Consider the following 20,888-nt stretch of genomic DNA (forward strand, 5'->3'; position numbering starts at 1 on the left):
TTGATAGGAATGTCCGGCCACGGTCTGTGAGAAGTTGTCGCGGAGCTCCATGTAATAAAATCAGGTCGCGCAAAAGAAAATCGGCGACATCTCTGGCGCAGCTTGTAGGAAGCGCTCAGGTGATGGCGCAGCGTGTGGCACAATCCGTCGCCACAGCGATCCACCTGTTTCCAGAGGTAGAAAGAGGAAAAGGGCCAAGTAAGCCCAAACCAACGCGAAAGAACGGTTCCGCGGGAATGTCGAGTGGTTGAAGGTACCCAGCAGGGAGCGTCGATGGTATCTTTCGTCGCTGGCAATTCTCACACGCAACTACGTATCTTCGAACGGAGCGAGCAAGCCCTGGCCAAAAGAAGCGTCAGCAGATCCGGTCGTAGGTACCTGACACATCCAGGTGACCGGCAGTGGGGAGGTCGGGAAGTTCGTGGAGAACAGACGGGCGAAGGTGTTTAGGGATCACAAGGAGTAAGGCAGGGTCGTCGGGGTGAAGGGTGTGGTGGTAGAGTACGCCATCTTGAAGTGTGAATAAGCGAAGGAAACTGTCGGCAAGTGACGATTCCAGGCGGTCAATGATGATACGCAAGGAGGAGTCACGGCGCTGCTCGTCGGCGACATGGAACAATGGAAAAACAGAGAGAACACAGGCGTCGGTGTCAGTATCAGACGTAAAGGTTGCGTCTTCGACTGAATAGCGAGAGAGGTAATCTGCGTCCTAGTGTTGGCTTTCGGACTTCTAAGTGACTGTGTAGGGATATTCTTGTACTCGGAGGGCCCAACGACCAAGCCGGCCAGTAGGATTCTTGAGTGACGAAAACCAACAGAGCGCGTGATGGTCTGTGATTACTGAAAAGTGCTTGCCATATAAATATGGGCGGAACTTTGAAACAGCCCAGAAGAGAGCAAAACATTCGCGCTCGGTAATCGAATAGTTGCGCTCTGCAGTTGTCGGGAGCCGGCTAGCGTAGGCTATAACGCGGCCGTGTCCGTATTGGCGTTGCGATAAAACGGCGCCGATCTCATAACCACTGTCACCGGTTCGGACCTCTGTAAATGCGGACGGGTCAAAGTGGGCCAAGACCGGTGGATTGCTGAGAATCGTGATAAGGCTTGAAAATGCGGCAGCCTGAGGGGAACACCACGTAAAAGGCACGTCTTTCTTCAGAAGTTCAGTGAGGGGTCGAGCGATTCCTGCGAAATCTTTCACGAACTGTCGGAAATTAGAACAGAGCCCAAAAAAACTCCGGACGTCTTTGACAAACTGAGGTACAGGAAAAGGCGTTACTGCTCGAACCTTCTCCGGGTCGGGCTGTACTCCGGAAGCATCGACGAGATGACCTAGCACTGTAATCTGTCGGCGCCCGAAGTGGCACTTTGGTGAGTTTAACTGGAGCCGAGTCTTGCGGAAGTCGTCAAGGATAGCTGTGACGCGCTCAAGGTCCGTCTCAAATTTAGGAGAAAACAAAAGGACGTCGTCGAGATAACAAAGGCAAGTTGAACATTTGAAACCTTGAAGCAGGGAGTCGATCATCTGTTCGAAGGTGGCGGGGGCACTGCATTAACCAAACGGCATAACCTTGAATTGGTAGAGGCCATCTGGTGTGACGAAAGCGGTCTTTTCTTGGTCTTGCTCATCGACGGAAATCTGCCAATAATCAGATTGAAGGTCGAAAAGCCGAAAAACCGATCGATGGATGACAAGTATTTCGCACCATGAAGACGATCGAGAGCGTCGTTGATTCGTGGTAAAGGGTAAACATCCTTTTTTAGTAATTCGGTTTACGTGGCGGTAATCAACGCAGAAACGCCACGTGACATCTTCCTTTTGACGAGCACGACCGGCGACGCCCAAGGACTCGACCAGGGCTCAACAATGCCTCTGGCCAGCTTCTTATTTACTTCCTGCTGAATAACTGGCCGCTCTGCCATGAACACGAGATACGGTCGGCGGTGAATGGGAACAGCATCACTAGTGTTTATCCGATGCTTAACAAGGGACGTCTGAGCAAGTCGTCGATTGTCAGTGTCAAATAATATAGGAAAGCAAAAGGCGATATAGGGCCGCTGCTTGGTCAGGTGCGAGGTCCGGAGCGACCATGGGACGTAATCGGCCGTCGAGGTTCAAGGCATCCTGCGGGTAATCAGGAGGATCTGGCGACGCGTCAGCTGCAAAAACGGGGATGAGGTGGTCTGTCCTGACCGGTGCGTGGCCACCGCTATGCCTTCAGGTAACACTTGCTTCGTCAAGCCAAAATTGTTAACGGGGAGACACGTCCGATTAGCGGCAAGGGTTACGACGGAGTATGGCAGAGAGATGTCGCACGCCAGGAGGACATCACGAATAGGTGCGACGCCGACATAGTCGCCATCAGGCATGGTTGCCGTTGAGGCCAATTCGACTAAGATTAGGGCTTTTGGAGGTAAGCAAACGAACGCTGTAGTGCAGAGGATGTTCGGTTGTTCGGTGAAAGTCTGAAAGAAGAGGATGCTCGAGGCACAGCATACTGGTGGAACAGTCGATGAGGGCAGAATGCGTCGTCAAAGTTGAGCCCGAAGCTTAGGTTACGAGGGCAACTGGTCACCACGCTGTACAGGACTGGAACTTGGCGGCTAGCAATTCGTATGCGAGCAGTGCACATACCGCTGACGGCAACAGGAGGGCCCTTGGTGACGCGCACGGCTCGAGTGATGGCAGGCGTAAGAACGTTTTTGAGGCGACGACATAGGTTAGCGCTCATTATGGACCCTTGGACTCCAGTATCCATTAAGGCCGTCAACGAAACACCATCTACGTCTACTTCAATTAAGTTTGTGGTGGTGAGGAGCGTAAACGAAGGATTTGGACAGGATGAACGTGACGCAGCACTTCCTCCAAGTGCTGTAGGGCCTAGTTTTCCGCCCTTCGGCTCGGCGAGGAAAAGGGGCGAGGCTGGGGTGACGGGGAGGGACGGCGATCGGACGGAGGAGCGGCTGTCAGGGGCATCAGAAGTAGAGTACAGACGACGAGGTGAATAACAGCGAGCGTCGGCGTATGGGCAAGGAGCAGGGAATGAGCTCCAGTACGGCGGCATCTAGGTGGTGTGGCGGTGGCGGGATACATCACCAACGCGGTGGCAGTGGAAGCAGATGGGTTTGTCGTGTGGGGTTCGCCAGTCAGCAGGATTGCATGGTCTGGAAGCGAAATGCTGGTCATTACAGGTTGTGGGCATGGCAAAGGGCGCCTAATCAGGTCGGGAGACAGAGCAGGCGGTAGGCATGCCAAGGTTTGCAATTTATTGCCGCACAACTACTTGAATAACGGAAATATTGGGGGCCGCTTGGTCAAAGGTAATGTCAGGGGGTCGTGGATGAATGGGGGCCGGACTCGCCGCTTAAATCTCACGGCGAACGATACGTGTGACGTTCTCTCGAAATGGTCGTGTGGCGGTAAGAACGGGGCAACAGGACGTGGCAGGGGTGTTTGGGAGCCGGGAAAACTCTGGGACAACGCGGCGGCGTTTGGCTAACTCGAAGCGGCGGCATTCCTTGACGATGGCGTCGGCGGTAGAAACGTCGTTATAAACGAGCAAATTGAAGGTGTCGTCCGCGATGCCTTTTAGGATATGGCCCACCTTGTTAACCTCGGTCATGTGCTCGACGAGACACGGGTGGCAAGCTCTTTCCGCGTAGCCTGTTGGTGACCTGACCTGTGGCCAAATAGATCGAGAATCCACTCTTTGAAAATGTCCCAGCTGGAGAGCTCGATCTCATGGGTGCGAAACCAGACACGCGGTGTCCCTTCAAGTTAAAAGATCACATTGGCAAGCATGATGGTAAGGTCCCAGTGGTGACTTTGGCTGACGAGCTCATACATGCTGAGCCAGTCGTCGACGTCAACGTCATTTGACAGGATAATGTCCTTGGATCACGGAGACTAGGAACCGCAACGTACGTTGTGGTTGGCGCCGCAGGTGCAGGTAGCGACGGGGTGGTTCTATCGAAAGCCATGTCTGAGAAGACGACGGTGCGGCTGCTTCGGAGCTCCGTGGTGAGGACGGGGAACATTACACCTTCACCGCAATTTTACGCGAAGGACGAGTCAGTAAGACGAGCAACTACTTACAGGTAGTTGCAGCGGTTGCAGCGCTGACCGGTTAGATTCACAGCGCGAGCCCAGTCCGTTCTTCTTCCTCTTTTCTCGAGTGATGGCGTCCACGCGCCTCGTTCAAACACTCAAATACCCCAACCGTGTAGCAATATTATGCACATCTAATGGATGTATCTGGCTATCTGGGAGGACAGCAGACATATATCGAGTAAGCCACTCGGCTTACCAACAACTACACATGTCATCGGCTCACTTCTATACGCACTTACCCAATGAAACAAGAAACGTTGCCTTATGGTGAGAATCAACGAATTCATCGCCAACGAACCGGGTTTCTTTGACTCTTGTGCTTTAAAGCTACTATCGTTCTCTGGCACTCCCCCTTCAACCGGAGATGTCGCGCGAGGCGGGCGTCTGAAAGCGTAGATGTGGTGGCAGCACTTCTCTGCCCGCTTGGACGGGCGGTTCCAGGCGCCGTTCTTTCCATAATCTGCTGCATGTCTCCTGTCGCGATGGGCCGAAGTGAATTACCAGTCTGTGGATAATACAGATTTCAATGTCATGTAGTTGCAAACCTTTTTGTCTATACTTTCGTTGTGCCAGTGAGCATGTTGTAGTAGGCTTTCGTTCAGAGATCAATGTCCCTTCATCGAAAAAAAAAAGATTTTTGTCACGTGCATACAACATTTCAAACTTAAGAAGATAATGCAAAATATTTCTACCGCCAGGGGACGTGGGCAGAAGGAAGGCGTTGACAACGCAATATGGTTGACAACACCAAGCTCACCGTGTTGTGAACGTCTTGCTTCCGTCCTCTTCCGATGGCGTTAAAAATATTTTCGAAGTTACACTATCAGCCTGCTCAACGCACAGACGTGCCAGAGAGCATGAGTATAGGTGATAGTTTCTAGGTGTCACCAATGATGGACGCGATATTCGACATACTTTCAGCGTGGTCGTAAACCGCTCCAGACTACTGTGCTGTTGTCAACAGTGTCTTGTACGGATCAAAAGGATGAATACGATATTGATGTTGGCACAAACACTTAAGCCGTCTCTAATCATTACTCTGTGTGGCCATGAAAAAGCGGTAGATTCCTTATATTCATCATTATCATAAGCCTGGTTACGCGAACTGCAGGGCAAAGGGCTCTCCCATACTTCTCCAACTACCCCGGTCTTGTAATAAATGTGGCCATGTTGCCCCTGCAAACTTTTAATCTCATCCGCCCACCTAACTTTCTGCCGCCCCCTGCTACGCTTCCCTTCCCTTGGAATCCAGTCCGTAACCCTTAATGACCATAGGGCATCTTCCCTCCTCCTTACATGTTCTGCCCATGCCCCCCCCCCATTTCATTTTCTTGATTTCAACTAAGATGTCATTACCTCGCGTTTGTTCCCTCATCCAATCTGCTCTTTTCTTATCCCTTGACGTTACACTATCATTCTTCTTTCCATAGCTCGTTGTGTCGTCCTCAATTTAAGTAGAACCCTTTTCGTAAGCCTCCAGGTTTGTGCCCCCCTTACGTGAGTACTGGTAAGACACAGCTGTTATACACTTTTCTCTTGAGGGATAACGTCCACCTGCTGTTCGTGATCTGAGAATGCCTACGAAACACACCCCAGCCCATTCTTATTCTTCTGCTTATTTCAGTCTCACGATCCGGATCCACAGTCACTACCTGTCCTAAGTAGATGTATTCCCTTACCACTTCCAGTGCCTCGCTACCTATCTTCAACTGCTGTTCTCTTCCGAGACTGTTAGACGAGACTTTTTAGTTTTCTGCAGATTAAGTTTTAGACCCACCCTTCTGTTCTGCCTCGCCAGGTCAGTGAGCATGCATTGCAGTTGGTCCCCTCAGTTACTAAGCAAGGCAATATCATCAGCGAATAGCAAGTTACTAAGGCATTCTCCATTAAATTTGATCCCCAATTCTTCCCAATCTAGGTCTCTGCATACCTCCTGTAAAGACGCTGTCAATAGCATTGGAGAGATCGTATCTCCCTGCCTGAAGCCTTTCTTTATTGGGATTTTCTTGCTTTCTTTATGGAGGACTACGGTGGCTGTGGGGCCGCTATAGATATCTTTCAGTATTTTTACATATGGCTCGTCTACACCCTGATTACGCAATGCCTCCATGACTGCTGAGGTTTCGACTGAATCAAACGCTTTATCGAAATCAATGGCAGCTCTATATAAAGGGTGGTTATATTCCGCACATTTCTCTATCCCCTGATTGATAGTGTCAATATGGTCTATTGTTGAGTAGCCTTTACGGAATCCTGCCTGCTCCTTTGGTTGACAGTGTTCTACGGTGTTCCTCATTCTATTTGCGATTAAGTTAGTAAATACTTTGTAGGCAACGGACAGTAAGCTGATCGGTCTATAATTTTTCAAGTCTTTGTCGTCCCCTATCTTATGGATTAGGATTATGTTAGCGTTCTTCGAAGATTCCGGTACGCTCGAAGTTACGAGGCATTGCGTATACAAGGTGGCCAATTTTTCTAGAACAATCTGCCCACCATCCTTCAAGAAATCTGCTGTTACCTGATCTTCCCCAGCCGCCTTCCCCCTTTGCATAGCTCCCAGGGCTTTCTTTACTTCTTCCGGCGTTACTTGTGGGATTTCAAATTCCTCTAGACTATTCTCTCTTCCATTATGGACGTGGGTGCCATTGGTGCTGTATAAATTTCTACAGAACTCCTCAGCCACTGGAACAATCTCATCCATATACGTAATGATATTGCCGGCTTTGTCTCTTAACGCATACATCCGATTCTTGCCTATTCCTAGTTTCTTCTTCGCTGCTTCAAGCTTTCTCCATTTCTGAAACCATGTTCGATTCTATCCATATTATACTTCCTTATGTCAGCAGTCTTGCGCTTGTTGATTAACTTCGAAAGTTCTGCCAGTTCTATTCTAGCTGTAGGGTTAGATGCTTTCATACATTGGCGTTTCTTGATCAGATCTTTCGTCTCCTGCGATAGTTTGCTGGTATCCTGTCTAGCGGAGTTACCACTATTCTTTTGACTTCTATTGCACACTCCTTAATGATGCCCACAAGATTGTTGTTCATTGCTTCAACACTAAGGTCCTCTTCCGGAGTTAAGGCCGAATACCTGTTCTGTAGCTTGATCCGGAATTCCTCTATTGTCCCTCTTACGGCTAACTCATTTATCGGCTTATGCACCAGTTTCTTCCGTTTCCTCCTCAAGTCTAGGCTAATTCGTGTTCTTACCATCCTATGGTCACTGAAGCGCACTTTGCCGAGCACGTCCACATCTCGTATGATGCCAGGGTTAGCGCAAAGTAAAAAAATCTATTTCATTTCTAGTCTCGCCATTCGGGCTCCTCCGCGTCCACTTTCGGCTATCGCGCTTCCGGAAGAAGGTATTCATTATCCGCATATTATTGTCACGTGGTGGTGACGTTGGAAAACACAGTAGCAATACTGTGAAAGGCAAAACTAACTTTTATTGGGCGAACCTGTGCCCACAAAAACAGGCTACACTTATAGCACAACAATAGCGGCGAACACTGTCGGCGATCGTCGAAAATCTGATCAGCGGGTCAAGTGCGTCGGCTTTTATACAGCAGTCGTCGAATGTTCCAGACTAATCGCTTGGACCAGCGTGTCTTCCACAAAGTTCTACACCATTCGCGTCACGCGATGAAATCAGATAACATAAGGTTTGGCGACAACAGACAGGGGATAGAAGCATCGATAATTTTCCAGAAACTTCGGATGCATGCAGGCGCGTTCCGCGCTGTGCGTTAACATTTCTTAAGGCCAGAATACATGGAGCGAATATGCGAAGAATAGTCGGCGTTCGACGCCCGGCGGCGTACGCGCGACGCGCGGCGGCGGAGAAAACGTCGTTCGCCGCCGATCCAGCTGGCGCAGAAAAGTTCGTCGGGCGGCGACGATACCGGAAGCGGCAAACGAGCGACGCCCCAAAGCGAGCCAATCAGGTCTCGCTATCCGCCCCGACTTCCGGCTAGGCTTCCCCGCTTGTCCGTGTATCCCGATCCCGCTCTATCGTTCACGCCGGTCTCCCGCTTTTCGTATTCATGGCATCCAAAGCGGCGCGGCTGGAATTTAACAAGTTAATAACAGCCATGTTTAGACAACCTCAGGTGCGCTACTTTCGGGTCTGCTTGCTTCGGCCGCGCGCGCGTTGAGCCAAAGAACAGCGCCGCGGAGTTGGAGGAGCCGAAAGTTGTTTACCCGCCCAGTGTTGCCACTGCCACAGCGCATAGCATCGCCGCTTTCTTTAAACTACATCGGCACATGAATGTCTCAAACACATAAAAAAGACTAGAAATCATTTCTAAACAAAATTTTACGCGTTTTTAGATTGTTCCGAAATTCAAAAGCGATAATAATTGTCGTTAAAGTTTCTTTTTGTCAAGTGTTTCACGACAGCGCATTTGCCTCGTCTAGCCATTCTGATAACAACGCAGCGACTCGCCGGCGGTGGCCGGCCTGTCTTCGCTCCATGTAGCGCAGCCCGACGAAAATACGGCGTCGCGCCGCGGCAGATTTTCTGCCGCCCGAACTTCGTCGTGAAAGTTCGCTCCATGTATTTTGGCCTTTAGGCGGCGAGACGTGTCCCCCGATAAAGACAAGTACACGTGTCATTATTGTGTTCTACAAACTCTACTAATAACTCTCCCCTGCTATTCCTAGAGCCTATGCCATATTCCCCTACTGACTTGTCTCCAGCCTGCTTCTTGCCTACCTTGGCATTGAAGTCGCCCATCAGTACAGTGCATTTTGTTTTGACTTTACCTATCGCCGATTCCATGTCTTCATAGAAGCCTACTACTTCCTGGTCATCATGACTTGATGTAGGGGCGTAGAGCTGTACGGCCTTGAATTTGTAACTCCTATTTGGTTTCACAACAAGACCTGCCACTCTTTCGTTATTGCTATAGAATTCCTGTATGTTACCAGCTATATCCTTATTAATCAGGAATCCGATTCCTAGTTCTCGTCTCTCCGCTATGCCCCGGTAGCGCAGGACGTGCCCGTTTTGCAGCACTTTATCTGACAAACTGTGACTGTACACTGTGTGACGTAGGACTGTACGGTCACACTGCGTAAGACTAGGAACGCCTTTGCGGGCTGCCTGACAGTGCCCACAGAAATAGTTCTTGTGTACGTGCGTGTGTGTGCTTAGGTTTTTTTTTCCTTTTTTTATCCTTCTTTCTTTCTCATCTATTGCATCCCCTTGCCCCTCCCCCAGTACAGGGTAACCAACCGGAGGTAATTTCTGGTTAACATCCCTGTCTTTCCTTTGCCTTTCTCTCTCTCTCTTTATATGCTTCTTTCATCCTCCTAACTTCACTGAGCCCTATTATATCCAATTTACTGCCCTCTAATTCCTCCACTAGCCCTGCTAGACTCTCCTCACTAGATAACGTTCTAGCGTTAAACGTTCAGGTTCCAATAGCGGCCTGTCCGGAACCTGTGATTCTTAGCACCCTCTGCTGCGTCGCTTATATTGCGATTGCTGATATTGGAAGGTCACTAATCACATCTTACTCGTGGAACTGATTGGCAAAGGCCTTCTTGAACACTAAAAGTGGTCGCACCGAGTGATTGGCGAAACTGCTGCTGTCGATGAGTGGCTGGGTGTTCCTTATCACTGGTGGTCTCGGGGGAAGCGGAGGGTCGAGAGTGAAGCTGCAGTATTGTCCGCGGAAGAGCTCCTCGCCTGTGCCGGACTGCGTACTTTTGTGGACCACAAGGCGAAGGCACAGATCGTAGTCTCCCAGTTCCGCCAGGCTGCCGTCAGAGAAACCACTGGGAATTTTTCCCGATGCATCCAGCACTGCAGAGGAATATAGAGATCACTTTTACAAAAATCCACTGACAAGGCAATTTTCTTGTGATTTTCGCACAAATATATTACTCACAAAGAACACCCCTAGCAGTGATGTCTGTGAAATTTCTCACAAATAATAATCTCCACTTGCATGGCAAGAAGGGGCAGTACAAGAAGTACAGGAAGAGCGGCGCGCTTCACTCTTGCTGTTTTTTTAGGCAGCAACGCATTGAGGCTCATTGCGGAAATGCGCGTGTGCTAGCAGGCGGGGAGACGGGGGAAGTACAAAAGGGAAAAACAGACATCCACCCGTTCGTATCAATTGCTACAAAGAACCCAAACGGTTTCCTCGAAAAAGGAAAGCCTGGTAGAGCGGCTGCCCCGGAAAGCGGTGGTCCCGGGTTCAAGTCCAGGACCAGGACTACTTTTTCTTCAACTGCGAGGCTTTTCTTTCGAGGAGCCCGTGTGGGTTTCCTTTGTAGCAATTGCTAAGAACGGGTGGATGTCTGATTTTTAACGCGACAGCGTTAAGGAGCTCGTGTCGCAGAAAAGCCGGTGTCGTCGGCGTCGGTGTCGGTGGCCGTGAGCGATAAATCCCAGCAGGCACTTCATGAATAAAAAACAACTTGCAAGATGGGCTGGGTGGGAATCGAACCAGCGTCTCCGGAGTGTGAGACGGAGACGTTACCACTGAGCCACGAGTTCGATGCTTCAAAGCGGTACAAAAGCGCCTCTAGTGAACGCGGTGTTGCCTTAGAAACTAGCTGTTTCTAAGGCTGAGGCGTGCGTCGCTTTCTCAGGCGCACATTTCGTTGTCGCGCCGAACGCGGCGTTGCTCGACGCTCACCGCGTCCGATGCGGGGCGCGTAGTTGCTGCGCCGTAGCCCATTGTCTAACACCCCTTGGCGGGTCGACGGGAACGCTGTCGCGTTCCACTCTTGTAGGCGAAGCTTAAGCGTCCTCCAATTTTTCCTTTATTAACTACTTCTCTCCACCTTGCGGGTTTCCGCAGAACTATTGCGTCAGAAGGGGGCCCGTTTTTGCGCATCTCCTCTTCCACTCCAGCTGCAGCGTTTGAGCACGGCCGCGCGCGTCCTATCTTGGAGGCAATCTGTGCTGGGTTAGAAGGCTAAGCGACCAGAGACATCTAGCTGATAGCTTCGTGCGCGCTGTGTTCTCGCGCGCCTAGTGCGTATTGAAGCGAGAGGCTGCTCGAAGGGGAATTCGGCTCGCCCTTGGGGCCACTTTTGTTCACGCCTGCGTTGTGACAGCGAGCGTCCGAGGTTAGCCAGTGAGATGTCTTTTTCTGTGCCTGTGCGCGTGGGACAACGTGATTGTTGATTTAGTGAGTGAACGAGCGTTTACAGCTGTTTGTGCAGTTTATAAGACGACTATCCTTACTTGGTATAGCTGTCTAATAATTTGCTATAGCAATCAATGCTTGACCCTGACTTTTTTTGCGAACCATCCCGGACTTTCCAGAACGCCACTGTTTTCTGCTGCTCGTGCGTTATCGCCTCATAGCTCACACTCGGCAGTGGGACGGCGGCGCCATCTAAGAGGGACGGCTCACACTGCGTTACCCGAAGCAGTGGAAGGCAAAGGGGTCAGCCGGCTGGTGCATGGTCGTCGCGGAGCACTGGCGGAGAGTGCGAGGCGGCCGCGAGACGGAGAGCAGCGGTGAAGGGGGAGAAAGGGCCCCGGAGATGGCCTCGCATCGTTCCACCTGGCAACCGCGTGGACGGTTATATCTGCGCCTCCAAGGCGAGGCCGAATACCGCAAACAAATGGCGCAGAAAGACAGCTTGCCTCTATGAACCCCTATAACCTTGGTTGCATTCAAAGGTGCATTGCATTGCGGAGCTCCTCGTTCGGGGCCTCCTTGAGGCAGATGAGAATGTGCGCGTGAATACTGCCACGTAAGCTTCACTGTGTTTAGATTCCAACAGGTCACGTTCGATCTGCAACATTTTCGTAACATTGTGTTATTGTTCATATTCTTTATACCAGTGATGACAGAGTTATTGTACGAATTGCCTTTTCTTAAGTTCAGTATAAGAAGTTAAGTTCAGCATAAGTGTTCCTTGACTATCTGTATTAGGCGTGCGTGCCAAACGGTATTTGGAGCACAAACCCCCGTCAGACTGTTGAGGCTTTCGCTTTTGTTCGGATTTCTGTATATGTACAGAAAGAAATAAGTAAAGAAACAATACTATCAGGTAATCATAGCTAATCGAGGCCCCTCTACTGCGATGTCGCTCCTTTTCCATCCTTAGATTATGACGTCAGAGTTCATCAATATCTTGCACTACATACGCATGCAGTCACAATACTTATGTTCTTGGTAGGCAATTATGTCCAGCCATCTCTTCTGCTTCGATTTTTTGTTGCCTTTTCTATTTTAAACACGCTTACGTAAACTTTTCTTACATAGGTAAATAACTGATGTTGGTGGATACAAGAATATATTTCGAGCTGTTCGCTAAATTAAATCTTAATGTCAGTGCATGCAAAAACGCATTTAAAGAGTACCCAACTCTTAATAAACATAACTTGCTGCGCCATGACATCCTTCAGCTGAATTGAAAGGATGAATTTAGAGTGAATACTGTAAGCCGACAGAAAATGACGGAAAAGGGTCTGCTGCGTTACCGTCGGGGCGCATCGGTATACGACTTGCTTATGACCTGCCTTGGTGGCGTAGTGGCGTTGTGTTCTTAGGCCTGAGGGCGCGGGATTGAATACAGTCCATGGCGACCGCATTGCGATGGGAACGAAATGCAACGACGCCCGTGTACCGCGCTTTGGGCGCACGTTAGAGAACCCCAGGTGGTCAAAATTAATCTGGAGTTCCCCACTACGGGCGTGTCTCATAAGTATATCGCGGTTTTGGCACGTAAAACCACAGAATTTACATTATTCTTGCAAAATAATACGAAAGAATTATTCAGATCCAACGAACGTATTCGTACCTTTGTAAAGCAAAGTTTTAATGAAGCGGGTAACTTTTATAAAACTAATGGCCATGTGCAAAGTCCCTTTTTACTTGCATCCTATACCACGAGTAATATCTTGCAATCTATGTGATATCCGTCATCGAAGTCACAATCTTACTGAAATTTTTATGCAGCAAGTTCTGTTTTAGATTATACAGTTTTTTTATAAAGCAGCCATGAGCGTAGCAGACCTGACGTAATTGCAGTTGAGTTGTGAGCAGATGCGGACATACCTTGGTGCTAATAATGTAGCTTCAGAATATTAATTATCAAGAACTGGTTCATTAATTGGTTTTAGAACCAGGGGCCTTTTTCTTTTAGGGCAGATTTCGAGGCAGTCACACTCTATTGTATTCTTTGAAAATCGCACTGACTTGGAGATATTGACAGGTCTTTTCTGGGAAGCGCATTTGAGCCGCTCACAGCACGGCCACAGGCCCTGCTTCCTGGTGCTCCGAGTGGCCGTCTTTACCACCGCTAGCTAAGCTCATCGTACCGGCTTCCCATACAGCTTAAAGTTATCCATCTGTGCAAAAGTCACGCCTACATGCTTTTTTCTTGTTGCAATATTGAGATTGATTCTATCGGTTGTGCATGTTCTGGCCGAACCTTGCGTAATCAGACTGTATGCGTGATGCGAATTATGGAAGGTCTGTCGAGAACCAGCGATAAGGCTGGATCCTTCGACGAGCCCCGTATAAAGGCCGACGGGCTTGACCCGCTGATCAGATTTCGATGATCGACTAATGTGCTCACCGCTGTCATTATGGTGAGTGTTGCTGACTTTCCTGAGCACAGGTTCGCCCAATAAACAGTCAATTTCGTTACTTGCATTGTGGCAGTGTGGTTGTTCACCGTAATTAAAACTTGACGATGTCCATTATTGAATTTCCAGCCTCAGTTTAGAAATAGCGACTCCCAGTGCGCCGCAAATGCAAATGAAAAATCTTTGTTAAAAATGCGTGATGGTTGTGAATAATGGCTTGTCGCTGCAGAACTGACACGGCACGTGGCTGAACTGCTGCTTGAGAGGCAGAACGTGTGGCATCAGCGTCTGCTACGACTGGCTACGACGGTTCGTTTCAAAGTATGTAGCGTTTTTCGTTAGAGAACGTTCCCGTCTATGTGATAGCAGGGTTGCCTCTTTCGCGCAACCGACATGCTCAGTTTCCACATTGCCTGATTTGGCGTTCAGAGTCACTGATGATTATGTTGAATTAAGGGTTATTTTCAAATTGAAAACGAAAATCGGGGTGCATTAAAGTGTGACTGCGTCGAAATTTGCCCTCTAAACAACTTGAGCGCTCGTGCTTGTGCGCAACTTTAAAATTACAACTTTGTAATTGACATAATTGCGATTCAAGCATTAAATAAAAACTTCACTAATTAAATGCAAATAATTAACACTTCGTGAAAAAGTAAGCGCCCTCATCAGAAAATCCTACAGGATTGCGTTGGGCCTGTGAAACATCGACAGTGAAACTACTCGAAATGGCATTTCACAACACGTGGGAAGAGCTCGTGGAAGCGCACAACGTCAACCAACTGGAGAGACTAAAGCTAACGAAAACGGGAAGAGCCCTGATCCATGAGCTGGGCTACCAAGTCGAGGATGAGAGGCACCTACCTCAGCGTATCCCACACGAGATCAGGGACAAGCTACCCATAAATACCATTCCCAGAAACATGCATGCCGAGTAGGACAATGAAAGGAGACAGGCGAGAATACAGGCACTCAAGCACATACTGGAACGGACAAACAGCAAAGCAGAAAATGTGAGATACACGGACGCAGCTGTGTACAGAACAAACGAACAACTTGCAATCGGCGTGGTCGACGAGAAGGGCGAACGACACACAGCCACATCCATACGTGCCAAGGACGCGAGCACAGCGGAGAAGCTGGGCATAGACCTGGTCATCGCAACGTGCAAGAAGACCCTGGTTACCGTGGTGACGGACTCGCAAGAAGCATGCGGGAGGTATATGAACGGAAGGATCGGAAAGGCAGCACTTCAGGACTTGACCAACACCGAGATAGAAACAGCACAAATCCTCTGGACGCCGGGACACGAGTCTCTCGCGGGGAACCAGGCGGCGCACGCCGCGGCTCGGGATCGTGCACGCCGAGCCATCTCCGTCACGCAGAGAACACGGACCAACGACTGCGACGAGGATGATGAACGGATATCCAAGAAGTACTCGGACATCCTGGCGCACTGCAGGAAGCAGAGGCGTCGCTACCCGCCCGCGCTTAAGAGGATGAGTAGGGAGCAAGCGGTAACCTGGAGAAGACTCCAGGCTGGAACCTACCCGCATGGAACACTGCTGCACGCCATGTATCCGGGCATCTACGGGCGAGACTGCAAGCTCTGCCCACCGGGAACGCCCAACAGCTTGCGCCATATGGTGCTGGAGTGCAGAAATAACCGCGAAGTACCACGGTCATCACCACCAGGCGATAACATGCAGGAAGAAGCGGATATGGCGGAAGAATCCGAAGACCAGTGGGAGTCTCTGCTGGTGACGCAAGACCCTGACAGCCAGCTACGGTTGGTGAACAGGGCTCGGGCGGCGGCAGTGAGCCATGGCTACCTGGACTGAGGAGGCCACCTACCTTTGGGCTCAAGAAGCCTGGTCTAACAATAAAGTTTATTTCTCTCTCTCTCTCTCTCTCTCTCGTGATGAAAAATATACTGAATTTAAGTACACAAGACTGCGGCTGCTATGCAGTCAGTACGATTTCCCTAGAACTCATCATTCTTCTTTTAAATCTTTGTCCAAATTAACTGGGACAACGGTATGCAGGATGCCCCATCTATCAGCACCAAGATTTCTAAATATGCAAATTCCACGTAGCTGGACACAATGAAGGTAACGTATGCCATTCTTTGGAGATACTGAAATTACTTTCTGCATTTCGTCTAGCTACATATTTACCCTAAATTAATTATACAACTTTTTAAATATTGTGAATAAATGAAAATTCTCAGCGAAAAAATTTGTAGGGCAACATGACAAACTCCAGACAACTTTCTGTCGCTGAATACGTGCTTCATAAAAATGTTTTTGCGAGCTTAAGAAAATTAAATTATGGGGTTTTACGTGCCAAAACCACTTTCTGATTATGAGGCACGCCGTAGTGGAGGACTCCGGAATTTTCGGCCACCTGGGGTTCTTTAACGTGCACCTAAATCTAAGTACACGGGTGTTTTCGCCCCCATCGAAATGCGGCCGCCGCGGCCGGGATTCGATCCCGCTACCTCGTGCTCAGCAGCCTAACACCATAGCCACTGAGCAACCACGGCGGGTCTTCGCGAGCTTGAAAGAAGCCCTCGAATACACGCAAAGTGTCTCGAATGGCCAGACGAGCGTCAATTTTGCGTGTGTTTGCGGGCTTCTTTCACACTCGGAAAAACATTTTTATGGAGCACGTATCGAGCGACAGAAAGCGCTTTCAGTAGCTTTTCTGTTGCTCCACAATTTTCTCATTCACACTTTTCATCTAATGATAATATTTGACAAGGTGAATAAATAACTCAAAATAATTATGCAATTAGGCGGAATACAAGAAAAAAAATATGATTATCTCCAAGCTTCGGGTAAGCTACGTGGCATTTGCATATTTGTAATTATTGGTGCATGGTTGTTGGAACGCCCTGCATATATACAGACCTGTACCTTTGCATGTACTACTATCAGTTGAAGGCCAACATCCTACGTACCCTTCCGTCTTTTCTCTTCTCTTTATTTTTACTATTTCTTTCAAGCGCTGGAAATGAATGAAAGATCAATTTTCCATCAAGTAAAGCTTTTCGCTTTAAGTTCTGCTTCGAGGGCAACTAAGCATTCACGAGTGGTGACTGCAAAATAATTAATGCCCGTTTCAACGCCCCTGAGCGGTCCTTTCGGTGCGCAGTACATTCAACTCTCACTGAAGGAGATTTATATCATGCAAGAAAAGGCTTATTATTTCCTTTTTTTTGCGCTGGTCTAACATCTCTACAAATATAACAATTACGTTTTAGCTATCGAATCATTTTGAAACACTGTCAACAACAAAGTACGAAGTGGCACCATCCAAGGCGTCTATGAATGATCCCAGCGAGCGCGCGCAGTCGCGCGTCTTTGTGGATGCAAACCACCATTCCTCGCGAGGCGCGGCAATAGCAAGGTACGTAGACGCGAGCTCGCGCGCGTCCCCAAGCGTGCGTGGGGTTATGCGGAGGCGCAGTTGGAACGCAGGCGAGAGCTTGCGCGTACATGGAACGCGCAGGTTTCCGAGAGCGAGGGTCGCGGCGGTGCCCTGACGCGCGGAAGCTCCGTTTCGCCCGTTCGTCGAGGCCGGGGCCAGCAGGGCCACAGGCGAGCGCGTGACTTGCCCTCGCAGCCATCGGGCAATGCGGTGCCGTTTGGTTGCTGCTGCCGGCTTTTTAGCTCAGTGGGCCACCGGACACTTTCGCATCACTAAAGAGAAACTTGGCGGAAAGGTGACGCCGGTGGGATCCAAGCCCATAACCTCCGCATTATGCGTGCGTTGCACTAACGAATGTGCTACGGCGACGGCGATCAATCTGTCCATTAACTTGGGTATTTTATGTTTACTAGAACTAGCCCTGTGAGTGTTAGCCAGTGCCCCTCCGAGCCATGGTGGGTGGATGTGGAACATCCTGCACTGAATGGTGGTTTCAGAAGTGGGCTATCTACTGTAGCCCAAGTTATCGAAGCGACGGATTCCTTTACGCTGGCCCTTAATGAGTACTCAGGAATTGATATAACTTCTGAGACTTCTCAAAGGCCTTTCTCATGTGTCGCATGCTAAACTCATCTCCAAACTTATAGATAAACTTGGCAATGTCGCCATAGTTACGTTAATTAGTGGTAACGTTTCAGATCCCTACCAGTTCGTGCAATACAACGGACATAGTTCCGACCCAGTCAGGGTCGTTTCGGGTGTCCCGCGGGGATCCTTTTTGGTTCCGCTCTTGTTCCTGCTATTCATAGACGACATTGTAGGAACCGTTGATGGTAAAATAGGTCATCCGTGGACGGTTGCATGCTGTGCAGTGAAATCAATGACCGTAACGACCAAGTGACCCCAAATTATTCTTTGAACAATGTAGCGCAGGGGTGTCGACACTAGCAGATAGTAGCTGATTCGGAATATGAAAAACGGTCAGAGTGACTGTAACAAATAATAATAAACTTTTATTCCCATTCTCCTTTAACGGGGTTACCCTTAAAGCAGTAACTCAGTACAAATACTCAGGGGCTTTAATAACATCGGACCTTACCTGGACAGCACATGTAGAACACCTGACGAAATAAAGCAATCAACCAGTTATTTTTCCTTAAACGAATCTTCTGGAACGCTTTTCGAGAAACGCATCACTTGTCATACGTAACAATTACCTGACCAATGCTGGAATATGCAAATATAGTGTGGCTTCCATCCGCAAATACCAGCTTTTCGGTACTTGAGAGCGTACAGCGCAAGGCAGTAATATTTAACCGCTCCAAGCGAGCCTATTTAGCCTATCGAGCTTGTGCATCGCACGAGGTTAGCTGCAGTGTGCGACTGAGCTAAGATACATCACCTAACGTTCTTTTATGGATTGCTGAACGGTCACCTTCAAACTAACGTCGTAGCTCTCGTTAACGTAAAAAGGCAAAGTGCGCCAAACGCATGACTCAATGTACACAGAGTCTCTTGCACTAACAGTGCGTTTCGTGCTTCTATTTTCCCTCAACTAATCAGGGAATGCAACATGCTTGACCAGTTTTGTGTAAAGCAGACGACACTAAAAAAGTTTGCAAATTGAGAAAAGTATAGTGTCGGTGCTTCCGTGACTGTGACAGTGTTTCTGGGCCGCTGCATTTAGAGAATTTTTATTGATTTCTTGCCTTGTTTCTTTCTTTATATATCGAGTGCATTGCCGGTGTCTGCATATTTTCTTATTGTTCACCCACTGCCGTAATTATAGCACCCAGCATACCGAAATAAATAGGTAATGATCGGCCGGCCATAGGAGACAGAGACCATATTCACGTTTTATTATTCTGCTCAGCACAGAAGAAATTAAATGAGTGAATGGAAAAGAAGAACACGTGTTTTTGATATAATTTGAAAGCGGGTGACCATGGACGTTTGGCCCTTCTTTTCTAGTGAAACCTGAATTCCTAATTCTACGCGATCTTGATCCATCTTTTCCTCTCTCAGCTCAGCTTCTTGTCGCGTTTACGTGTGCATCCCTCTGCTGTTCCCATCTCACTGTTGTCTAACGGAGCTTTTATCCAAGGCTTTGCGCGAAGTGAGAAGGCTGCGGAAGGCAGCCTCCGCCAGGGTGAACGCATCAGCGGGAAGCGGGGCACGCCGTCCTTGATCGTGCACTGCCATCGGTGCAGAGCTCGCCGTAAGGTAAAGTAAACCAGTTCGCTACTCTGGGAGATGCGTTGCGATCGTGACTTAGGGCAGGCTTTTAACGTACAGCATGCAGAGCAAACGAAAGCCAGGCGAGGCCGTTGCTTAACCCAGCCTTGCCTTTTTACCTTCTCTTGGGCAGGAACTATCAGACCCTGAAACATTGCTCCTGTGGTCTTCTGCTAACGAGCACGAGGTCAGAGGCTCGATTGTTGGTCGCCACGATGGGAGATCGACGGCGACGAATGTGACAACGCTCGTGTATGCATTTAAACAGGTGCATGCATGTTCGAGAACCCCGAATATAAAAAAAAGAAATATCACGCCAAACATAACCAAATACGCAAAAATAATCACAATAATTGTCTGAATCCTAAAGATCGCTATATGTGAAATTTGTGAACACGAGAACCCCCACATACTTCAAACAAAGAAATAGTGACCCATGCTTTTGCTAGTATGCAGGGGAAATTTTGGTGACAGTACGTTACGGTGCAGGACTTGTAACTGCATATAGAGCGAGTGTTGTTTTTGGAGACCTTAGTTCATCTAGGCAGTAATGGGTATTTTTTAGGTTTGGGTGTCCACATATTTTGGTAGCATAGTTCTGAGGTATACGCTCTTGCTGTCCTCTGCCACTTAGTAGATCCAATAAACATGACCGGTAGGTTGAGTTTCTTGCACTGCACTCAATAATTTTTCGTTCTGAAATCCCTAGCATCCACTCCATACAATACTCACAAAGCTGTACGAGAATTGTAGTGAACTACGGAACTCAACTCTCCTCTCATGCTCCGTGCTGTGGTACCATAAGGAATTTTTACCACTTTCAAAAGTTTCGCGTCAGCATCATATAAGAAAATTGATTAATTTTGAACGACGGCCGAAACCTCGTTAATAAAGATCGAGAAAAGAAGTTGGCCCAGAGCGGACCCTTCAGGAACTCCACTTGTGACCGCATGAAGTTCTGACGACGAACCATTTACGCTAACGTAGCAGTACCGGTCGCGTTGGTAGTTTCTTATCACCGCTGTGATAGATTGGTGTAGATCAAGTTGTTTGAACTTTTGAAGGAGTATTTTGTGGGAGACGACATCAAACGCCTTACTGAGGTCAAAATGAATGACATCAAGCTTTCCGTTTTTATGCACTGCTTGAAAGGCACGCATCATGAAGCTAACTAGTTGGGTAGTTGTGGAACGTCCTGATACGAAACCACGTCACAGAGGAATGATAGTATTTTTAATAGAGAGTGAAATTATTCAGTGCAGAGTTGACACGAATAATTTCAATGCTGCGCATAGGAGAGAAATAGGCCTATACTTAATGGCAGCAGCTTTTACACCTGAGTTAAAGACAGGAATTACCCGCGCTCTTTTCGAAGCCTTTGGGAATGTGTTCGTCTTTAAAGCAGAATTAAAAATAAAATCAAGTACTGGAACAAGCAACGACTAGTACGTCTTAAGCAAAGGAGGTGGAATATCACCAGGACCACACGGAAAAGACGGGTTTAAGCGTTTGATGATCTTAAACAGAAGTTCCTCTGGGACTGATAGAC

At 48.6% G+C, this 20,888-nt stretch overlaps 1 protein-coding gene across 1 annotated transcript in view; it reads right to left on the reverse strand.

The window, feature by feature from the left end:
- LOC142566832 (nose resistant to fluoxetine protein 6-like) overlaps nt 1-20,888 on the reverse strand; it is a 339,215-nt gene that overhangs the window by 208,746 nt on the left and 109,581 nt on the right. Inside the window, exon 2 of the mRNA XM_075677724.1 lies at nt 9,681-9,919. Within this exon, the coding sequence (XP_075533839.1) occupies nt 9,681-9,919 (239 nt within the window). The remainder of the gene's footprint in view (nt 1-9,680; nt 9,920-20,888) is intronic.

The sequence above is a fragment of the Dermacentor variabilis genome, unplaced genomic scaffold (assembly GCF_050947875.1).
Source record: "Dermacentor variabilis isolate Ectoservices unplaced genomic scaffold, ASM5094787v1 scaffold_13, whole genome shotgun sequence".
Taxonomy (NCBI): domain Eukaryota; kingdom Metazoa; phylum Arthropoda; class Arachnida; order Ixodida; family Ixodidae; genus Dermacentor; species Dermacentor variabilis.